Source organism: Chelonoidis abingdonii, chromosome 10, assembly GCF_003597395.2.
Source record: "Chelonoidis abingdonii isolate Lonesome George chromosome 10, CheloAbing_2.0, whole genome shotgun sequence".
Classification (NCBI taxonomy): domain Eukaryota; kingdom Metazoa; phylum Chordata; order Testudines; family Testudinidae; genus Chelonoidis; species Chelonoidis abingdonii.
Genome location: NC_133778.1, coordinates 78,924,951 through 78,934,863, shown reverse-complemented (window position 1 = coordinate 78,934,863; position 9,913 = coordinate 78,924,951). Strand labels below are relative to the sequence as shown.

The window sequence follows — 9,913 nt, the reverse complement described above, 5'->3', positions numbered from 1 at the left end:
TAGATAATTCATTTTCAGTTTCAAGTCTCAGCCGTGAAGGTTTCTCATTAGAAGGATCCATGGTCGTATTTCTTGGGTGGGAGACTGGGACTCAGAAGCCCAAGGTCAGTTTCCTGCTCCACTCCAGCCTTCCTGGGTTGTCTTGGGCCAGTCTCTTAAGTGTTTCTACACCCCAGCTGCAGAATGGGGAAAATGGCCCTTCTGTTTCCTATGGCTGTTGGGAGGGTGAGTTCATGAAAGTGGTTCTAAACCAGGGGTCTGTGGTACCCATGGGGGTACACGGAGGTCTTCCGGGGGTACATCCACTCATCTAGTTTGCCGAGTTTTACAACAGGCAACATTAAAAGCACGAGCAAAGTCAGGACAAACTAAAATTTCATACAGACACTGACTTCTTTATACTGCTCTATATACCATATGCTGACATGCAAGTACAATATTTATAGTCTGATTGATTTATTTTCTAATTATATGGTAAAAATGAGCAAGTCAGCAATCTCTCAGTAAGAGCGTGCCATGACACTTCTGTATTTTTATGCCTGGTCTTGCAAGCAAGTAGTTTTTAAGTGAGGTGAAACTTGGGGAACACAAGACAAATCAGCCTCCTGAAAGGGGGACAGTTGTCTAGCAAGGTTGAGAGCCACTGCAGGAAAGTGTGTGAGTGGCTCAGATAGTTCAGGAGCGGGGCCAGCTAACGACCTTTCTAGCAGAATGAACTAGATTTAAAACCGATAACGTTAAAACTTTTACTCCTCTGGAGAGCATCAATTTCAGCCTGTGTAAGATGGTTTCAACTAATCCCAGGGCTGCTGATTTGAACAGTGATGTGAAAAACCCACTCTCCTAAGCAGCTGTGCTTATTAAAGATTGGCTGGCACTTTTCAGAAGAGTTCTCCCACTGTTCTGGCCACTTTCCCACCCGGGGGGGGGATTCACTTGCTGCCTCTCCTCCTTTTCCTGTTGAATTTAAATACAGAATGCTTTATCACTTCCTGCCCTGAACTGTTTCATAGGGTTCCTGTGTGCTGTGAAATAGCTGCTGCGTTCCACCCCAGAGGTGCCTGGATTTCGCGGCTAGGTGAAGGAACCGGTATACCAATAAATGCTGTGAAGGATGGTGGATGACTGATGGTATACAGGAACATAAAAATGGCCCTACTGGGTCAGACCAAAGGTCCATCTAGCCCAGTATCCTGTCTGTCGACAGTGGCCAAAGCCAGGTGCCCCAGAGGGAATGAACAGAACAGGGAATCATCAATGATCCATCCCCTATCGCTCATTCCCTGGCAAACACAGGCTAGGGACACCATCCCAGCCACCTGGAAGGTCTCAATCCTGTGCTCAGCTTTCTGTGGGCCAAGCTCATAGGGGCTGGGAAGGGGATATGCAAACATTTCACCTGGAGAGGTTGGATGCAGGCCCTGAGTTAGGAGCTGCATGCTACAAGAAGAGAGGTGCTCTGACCCTTGCATCATCACTGGTTTAAATGGGAACCCTGGTGTGCTAGCAGAACTGGTTACTCCCTGCTGCCTGGATCATATGAAACAAATTAGCAGGTCTCAGCCCCATTTGTAGTGACCAATTTGCCCATGTAATAAAACCCATCGGCGCCTTTTCACATGCCGCCCTTATCTAGCACCTGTTTGATTTTAAAGCACTTTCCACCCAAGTGGGCTGCTGGCATTAACTCCATTTTGCAGGTGGGGAAACTGAGGCACAATGACTTGGGCAGGGTCACTGGCAGAACTTGGAATAAAACTCAGCTGTCTCATCCAGTGCCCTCTCCGCTGGCTCCTGGATGGGGTCAGCCAAGAGGCTGGGATGGAGTTGGCTGCTGTAGCTGAACGTTACTCTCACTCCATGGGATGTGGGGTGTGCTCCCTGCTGCTGTCTCTTGAAGTACCTAGAGCCCTAACTGAGAAGGGCCCTATTGTTCTAGCTTCTGTCACATTCTAACGGGACAAGACAGCTCAAGGGAGGAGTAGAACTCCCTCTGCTTCACAAGTGGGGAAACTGAGGCACAGAGCCATCAAGTGACTAGGCCAAGGTTCCCTGGGGAATCTGTGGCAGAGCCAAGCAGGACAGCAAGATCTCATGCGTCTCGGTTCAATGTCTTAGCCCGGCTGAGCTGGGGGTTAGCAGAAGCCATTGCCCTGTTGGCCACGCGTTTCCGCTGAGCTGAATCCACTTCAAAACAGAAAACAACATCTGAATGAAATAAAAGCCGAGCAGCTTGTTCCGCTGCGGCCGGCTCTGAGCTGGGGGTCTGGCTGATCAAAGGCTCCTGCCAGTCATTATCTAGCTGTAACGATGTAATTGGCTTCCGGCATGGGCAATCTGCCGACTCCCTAACAAGCCCGTTCCTTCCCAGGGGCTCTTTATGGGTCCATTAAAGGCGCATCCCCGTGGCTGTTATTGCCCTGCCTCGGCTCTAGCAGCGGCCTGCTGCTCTTGCACCGAAGGCAAAGCATGTTTCCCCGGAGCAAAGCGTTTTATGATTCTCTGGCTCCTCGTAAATGAGCCGGGTGGCGGGTGCCCAGCTGCTGGTGGGTTAACTCAATGGGCCTTGATGCCTCGTTGCTGGGGGCTCAAAGCGTCTCTCTCCTCCTGCTGGGGTGTCCTGTCACTTCAACTGGGCTGGTCCCCAGGCAGTCCTCCTACTGTTCCCATGAAGGCGGGCGCTGGAAGGGGCATTGCCTCGGGCATGGCGTGGCTCCCATTCTGGCCGTCTCGGCAAGGAGTCCCTGCGCGCCGGAGGATCTCTTGGGGAAGGGGGAGGACAGGGCTGGATTTCCACTGAGGCACAGCAGGCAAGTGCCATGGGGCACCTAAAAGTAAAAAGTGGGTTAAAAGTTAATATAGCTCCCCAGCGGGCGGGCCAGCTCCTGGCGCGAGTTGGTGGCCGGCCAGCGTGTGGGGCTGGGGGCGATGGGAGCTGCGGCCGGGCAGGGAAGCTGCTGAATGTTCTGAGTGTCCCAGCCCCTTCCTAATCTCAGCCGCTCCCACCTCACGCCGGGCAGGGAGGGGTTGGGGCATGGCTGGTGCCCCCTTCATTTGCACTGATAGAGCCAGAGGCGGCTGCCGCACACCAGGCTGTGGGAGGGACGGAAGACACGCGGGGACCACTCACCATGGGGAGAGGTACAGGCCCCTCCTTGGGCCTCGCCGGGGACGTATGGGCTGCGCCCCTGCTTGGGGTGGGAGTGCTGGGCACGGCAGAGGGTCTCGTGTCTCCCCTGGGAAGCTGTGTTTATATTTCGTTTCGTTCCATTTTTTACGGCAAACAGGAAGGTCTGCGGGAGGCGTGGAGGGGGCGCTGAAGAAGCTGCGCCTAGGGGTGCGTTAGGTGTAAATCCCGCCCTTTGTGAGGGTCATTGCTCGCCCTTCCCTTGCTCGTGCTGTCCCTGGTCTGCAGATAACCGGGGACCCCTTCTGGCAGCCCTGCATTCGCTTTCAAACATTTGGAAACTCTCAGGCTGCTTCAGAGGCCCAGCCCCCAACCCCCAAAGGGTATAAGTGCCCGTCTGTGCCTATGCTGGGCTTTGCCAAGTTCCCATCGGCCGGGAGCTCCTTGCCACCCATCCCGAAGCCAAGAGCAGGAGGAATTTCTGATGGGCCGAGGGCTATTGAGTCTGCTAAGAGCTGCAGGTGAAATGTCCTTACAATTGTCCAAGCCCTGGGAGACTGGAAGCAGGTGGGTCCATTGCACTGCCTGGGACTTGCGCTGCAGCTACAGGTGGCAGAGAAAAATGTTGGGTTCATGGAGGTGGAGAATCCTGTTGGGCTGTTAACCCCTGCGCTGCTGCATACAGGTCCCTGCTGTGGGCCCTTCAGCCGGCGTGATAGTGACATCTCCATAGTTCCTTCCTAGGCTGAGCTGTATCGGCGTGATGCCCCACAGAGCTGCCTGGGGCTCTGCCTGGCCGGCGTGATTGCAAAGGGGTCTCACAGAAAGGTAGAGGTGGTGACAGGCCGAGCACAGTGTGGCCGTAATGACCCTGCGTCGCATATAGATAGCACCTGTCACCCCTGCATCTCAAAGCCTCTTGCCCAGATTATTACAGATGGGGAAACTGAGGCATGGCAAGCCAGGCTCCAGTCCAAGGTGGCCTACCAATTGCCTTCTCCTCAACCCAGCCGTCCTGTCCAAGTGTGGGCAGCGACAGGGAACGTCAACACGCTAATTGTCTCATTGCTTCGCCCAACCTGAAGTTTAACGTCAGCGAGGCCCAAGGAGCAATAGGTCTGAAGAGGACTGATTTGTAATAAAGCACGCACCATAGGTGCAGGAAGTTGGGGTGCGCCGGGTGCTGCAGCGGCCTTGTGCCCCACTTCCCAGCCTCTGGCTCCGTGCATAAAACCTGGGGTGCTTCCTGTGCCTATGTCCTGCTTCCTCCTCTCTGCCCACGCTCCACTTCCCAACCCCTCACCTGGGGCTCGAGGGCTGGTGCCTGCCCCAACTCCACTCCCAGACCTCTGCTCCGGGGGCCCTGTGCCCGGCCCCCTGCTCAGTGAGGGCCCTATTCCCAGCGCTACACTCCCAGGGCCCCACAGACAGGGCTCTGCTCCTGGCCCCGCACGTGGGGTGCCGGCTTCTGCCTAGGGCTCCGCTCCTGGCCCCACGCCCACCCCCAGCTGTGGCCTCAACCCCCTTACCCCTGTCCCCCACTCCCAGAGACACAGCCCTGCTCCCAGCCTCAGGGGGTTTGGGGGGGCAGGGGAAGGGGGCTGGGAGCAGATGTTCCAGCACCTCTGGCGCTAACAGCCAACGCGTACAGACGGGGAGGTGTTAGAGCGTAGCACTGCGTTTTGAGACGATCGTTCACAAGAACAGGAGCTCTGGTGCTGTATTAGCCAGCCAATCTTTGAGTAAAGAACCTGATCCCTAATCTCAAGCAATTTTTAATGTGCTGATTTTTGTAACATAGCAGAGATACTTTCGCAATCTAACCATGCTGGGGGGTTCGGTGGAGATCGATGTTACTCAGCGCCGCTGCCCTGAGGGAACTGCCTGTGGTTGAGCCATTTGATTCAAATTCGAGGTTTAGAACGAAGCTTCCTTTCTCCTGCCTGTTCGACTTTGTGGTTCTGAACAGTCGGACGTTCACAATGATCAATTTATTTATTTATCAGTCGCTGAATATGGGCAGGAATTAAATCAAATCTCTCTTGGCCCACGGTTGTGGAACTGTGACTGAAGTGGAGCCAATCTCTTGCGCTGATATTACGAGTTAGCAGTTTTTGTTTGCCGTGTCAGAGCTGCCCGGCTTGTGGACAGGTGATTTTTTGTAGATGTTGCTCTTTAACTAAGTGAAAGCAATGTCAAGAATTACATCTCTAGCTGTTTATAGCTATGGACAGCTACTTACTCATTTTCTCATGTACGTGGCTTTTTAGATCAAGAATTAATTTAAATCTGGGGCTTTGAAAGGCCTTTTTTGTATGTTTTGCTCCTTTGCGTTCAGTCTGAAGGGGGCACCGGGTGCAGTAGCTTAGACTCTTGCTCAGAGTGTCGTGGGCTCTTCCACAGCCATGAGTGGGCATATGAGTAACTTGATATTATGCCTGAGTTTAAAAAAAGGTTGGTGCTCCCTCTAGCACAGCGCCCCCTGTTGGGTCAGCCACGCCGCTCCCTCTAGCATAGCGCCCCCTGTTGGGTCAGCCACGCCGCCCCTCTCCAGCACAGTGCCCCCCATTGGGTCAGCCATACCGCTCCCTCTAGCATAGCACCCCCTGTTGGGTCAGCCACGCCGCTCCCTCTAGCATAGCGCCCCCTGTTGGGTCGGCCACGCCACCCCTCTCCAGCACAGTGCCCCCCATTGGGTCAGCCATACCGCTCCCTCTAGCATAGCACCCCCTGTTGGGTCAGCCACGCCGCTCCCTCTAGCATAGCGCCCCCTGTTGGGTCGGCCACGCCGCCCCTCTCCAGCACAGTGCCCCCCATTGGGTCAGCCATACCGCTCCCTCTAGCATAGCACCCCCTGTTGGGTCAGCCACGCCGCTCCCTCTAGCATAGCGCCCCCTGTTGGGTCGGCCACGCCGCCCCTCTCCAGCACAGTGCCCCCCATTGGGTCAGCCATACCGCTCCCTCTAGCATAGCACCCCCTGTTGGGTCAGCCACGCCGCTCCCTCTAGCATAGCGCCCCCTGTTGGGTCGGCCACGCCACCCCTCTCCAGCACAGTGCCCCCCATTGGGTCAGCCATACCGCTCCCTCTAGCATAGCACCCCCTGTTGGGTCAGCCACGCCGCTCCCTCTAGCATAGCGCCCCCTGTTGGGTCGGCCACGCCACCCCTCTCCAGCACAGTGCCCCCCATTGGGTCAGCCATACCGCTCCCTCTAGCATAGCACCCCCTGTTGGGTCAGCCACGCCGCTCCCTCTAGCATAGCGCCCCCTGTTGGGTCGGCCACGCCGCCCCTCTCCAGCACAGTGCCCCCCATTGGGTCAGCCATACCGCTCCCTCTAGCATAGCACCCCCTGTTGGGTCAGCCACACCGCTCCCTCCAGCACTGCGCCCCCCATTGGGTCAGCCTTACCGCTCCCTCCAGCACAGCGCCCCCTGTTGGGTCAGCCACACCGCTCCCTCCAGCACTGCGCCCCCCATTGGGTCAGCCATACCGCTCCCTCCAGCACAGCGCCCCCTGTTGGGTCAGCCACACCGCTCCCTCCAGCACTGCGCCCCCCATTGGGTCAACCATACCGCTCCCTCCAGCACAGAGCCCTCAGCCCTGTCCTGTGATGTTGGGCTTACCACTGAAGAGCCCCCTGCTGAGTCTCCCCCAGCTCCCCTGCCTACTGCCCAGCTTTCTGGGTTGTCCTTGGGAGCTCTGGCCAAATACTGCTCAGACCCAACCTTTGTAAGTTCCTTGCAGGCAGGGAGGTTGTGGTCTCTTGTTTGTACATCCCCGGGGTGGGGGGAGGATCCAAACGACCGGAAGGCTGGGAAGATCTTACGCCATCTGTGCCCGATGTCATCGCTGCAGGCTGGTGTTGCTTACACAGGAAATGTTGTTGCTTATTCGTGAGCCGGTTAGATTCTCTGGGGCAGGTCACCATCCCAGTGGTCTGGGCAGAGAATAACGCTGCAATATGGTGTCTTTCCCGGCAGGAGGCTTCGGCCTGTCATGGGGGAGAGCGGAGGATGAGCCCAGTGCCCCTGTCTGCAGTGTCGCCAGGCTGTTGTCACGCGGTGCAGGCTGACCCCATTCCAACCTGCCACTGGCACTGAGAGGAAGGATGAACGTCTCTGGGGATGCAGGGGGCTCCTCGAGGCTCCTCATCTTCTGGCTCTCAGGCCCACTCTCAGTCTTCATCATCCTGGCCAACCTCTTCATCATCCTCGGAATCCTCTGCAACCGGAAGCTGCCCGGGGTCGCCAGCTGGTTCTTTCTCAGCCTGCTGTTTGCCGATCTCCTGGCCGGGGTGGCCCTGCCCTTCATCCCCTGGATGCAGTTTGAGAATAGACGGGGCTACCACAGCTGCTTCTTCACCCACGTGGCCCCCAACTACTTCTTCCTTGCCTTCCTGGCCAACCTGCTGGCGGTGCACTACGAGAAGTACCTGTGCATCAGCTACCCGCTGCACTACCGCCGCTTCTGGGTGCACCGCTGGGTGCCCCTCTGCCTGCTGCTGACCTGGACGCTGCCTTTGCTCTTTGCCTGTCTGCCGGTGCTGGGGTGGAACCAGTGGGGACCCAGCTCCAACTGCTCCTACAAACAGATCTTCCCCACTGCCTACCTCTACCTGGAGATCTACGGCTTCCTCATCCCCTCCATCCTGGCCATGGCCTTCATGTCCACCCAGGTGCTGCGGGTGGCCAGGCACCAGCTGCAGGAGATCAAGAAGGTGCTGCGCTCCGTGCACCAAGGCCAGGGTCCCTCGGAGCTGGAGAAGCAGCTGGAGCTGAGGCATGCCAAGTGCATCGCCAGCCTCTCCCTGATCTTCCTGGCATGCTGGGTGCCCTACGTGGCCAGCCTGCACGTCTCAGTGCTGGCCATCCAGAACCACAACTCCATCGACAGCTACACCGTCCTCATCCTCACCTGCGTGGGCAGCGGCAGCGCCGCCGTGGTGCCCATCATCCTTGGGCTCAGCAACCGCCAGTACACCCAATTCTGGAGGGACATGGTGGCCAAGGCCTGCGCTGGCTGCAGGGTGTGGTGCTGTGAGCGAGGGGAGGCCAGAGGCCACCAGGGTGGGACGTCACAGGGCAGGGCCCCTTGTCCTCAGGAAGAAGGTGTGGCTCCAGCTCCCAGCTGATGCCCTTGCCCCTGCAACAGAGACACCAAACCTGCAACCGTGGCCTCTTGCCACAACAAGACAAGGCTGGGATTTGCAGCAGCTGAGGGATCAACTTGGACTTTCCGGAGGAATCCAGTGATTTACTGGGCCGTTATATTTTAATGACCGAGGCGGGCGGATAACCTCATCCTCCCTCGCCCACACACGGCTGCTGGGCTGGTCACTGCTGGTTTCTGCACTTTGGTTGATCTAAAGAACAAGTGTGGATCTCATGCCCTGTCCAATCAGATTTCGGTATGTTTGTTTTTCAAAGCAGGCCGTCGATTCCATGAATGATCTCGGCTTCTGAGTGGCCGATTCCTCACTACACGATCCACCCTCCTGCAGCCTGATTGGCTGGGGTGGCTTCCATCTGGTGTGCTTCCATCCCACGACGATGCTCATCAATTCTATTTGTCCCCCGAGGGTAAGACCTGAGTTTCTGGGCTGGTGTGGGACCCGATCCTGCCAGGGTGTAGAGGATGCCCTGACCTCTCAGGGTCGGGGCCGCCTGAATTCTCAGATCCTTTGTGGAGGTTAACCCCATGGTGAATGTGTGTTGTCGCTGCACCCCTTGAGTGCAGACTACAGGGCGAGGTCTGAGTCCCTCTATTCTTGCTGGGAGTTCCTGGCACCCCAGTACCCTCCCTGATGCAGCTTTAAGAGACTCCCTGCCCCCAAGTGCGATCAGACTTAGATGAAAGCACCCCCTAAATAGTGGGGTTACTGCTGCTTGGGTCCCAAATCGGACTAGGGCCCGGCACCCCCATGGGCAGGGCCGGCGCTTCCATTTAGTCGACCGCAGGGCACCAGGATTTGGGGGGGTGGCATTTTGCTGCCCTTGGCGGCAATTCAGGAGTGGGGGGTCCTTCCACGCTCTGGGTCTTCGGCGGCAATTCTGCGGCGAGTCCTTCACTTGCTCTGGGACCCGCCGCTGAAGTGCCCCGAAGACCGAGGGCGCGGAAGAACCCCTGCCTAGGGCACCAAAAACCCTGGCGCCGCTCCTGTCTGTGGGGGCCAGAGACAGGAACTTCCAGGACTTATATCGCTGCAAGGCAGAGCTCTGTCAGCAGCCACTTTTCCTTCCTGTTCCTGCTAAGCCGAGTGGCTGCTGTGCCTGCCCACAAAGCAGGAAACCAGAAACTCTCCATGTGGATAAAAACCATGGGCCCTGGTGAGCAGCGCTGGGGGAGACCAAAAGTGACTGGCTGGAGACCTTCCTTGGTGGGGAGAGGAGCCTATGGGATTCAGGCACCTTCGCCCCCTGTACAGTGGTGCCCAGGGCCGTCTTGAGCCTGGGTGTCCTTCAGCCGGGCTTCATGCACGATCCACCCCCTCTCCTCAGACCACCTCTCCCGCTGAGCGGCACAAGCTTCAGGCCATGGAGTGGGGACGGGGGATCCCCTGTGGCGGGGTCCCTGCACCTGGAGTGTTCAGTTCTGGGCACACTAAACCCCTGCAATCAGGGTCCAGGACTCAGTCCAAGCCTCCCGCTGCGGCTAATGCATTTGCTGCTGGGCCCTGTTCATCAGGGGCCTGCGGCCCGGTTCCTCGTACTGCTTGTGCGTCACTGGCTGGCAGCCGGGGGAGCCCTGCTGAATGGGGGAGGGAGTCGGCTGAGCCCGGGATCCCG

General features: G+C 57.4%; 1 protein-coding gene across 1 annotated transcript; it reads left to right on the top strand.

Annotated features, from left to right (window-relative positions):
• Nucleotides 1–6,989: 6,989 nt before the first annotated feature.
• Nucleotides 6,990–9,163, top strand: GPBAR1 (G protein-coupled bile acid receptor 1). The gene has a single exon (XM_032764447.2). It carries the CDS (start codon nt 7,237–7,239, stop codon nt 8,257–8,259), a length of 1,023 nt encoding a protein of 340 aa, XP_032620338.1. The 5' UTR covers nt 6,990–7,236; the 3' UTR covers nt 8,260–9,163.
• Nucleotides 9,164–9,913: the final 750 nt, after the last annotated feature.

Excerpts from the sequence above, each read along its gene's own strand:
- GPBAR1 (XM_032764447.2), top strand. The coding sequence starts at position 7,237 with ATGAACGTCTCTGGGGATGCAGGGGGCTCCTCGAGGCTCCTCATCTTC.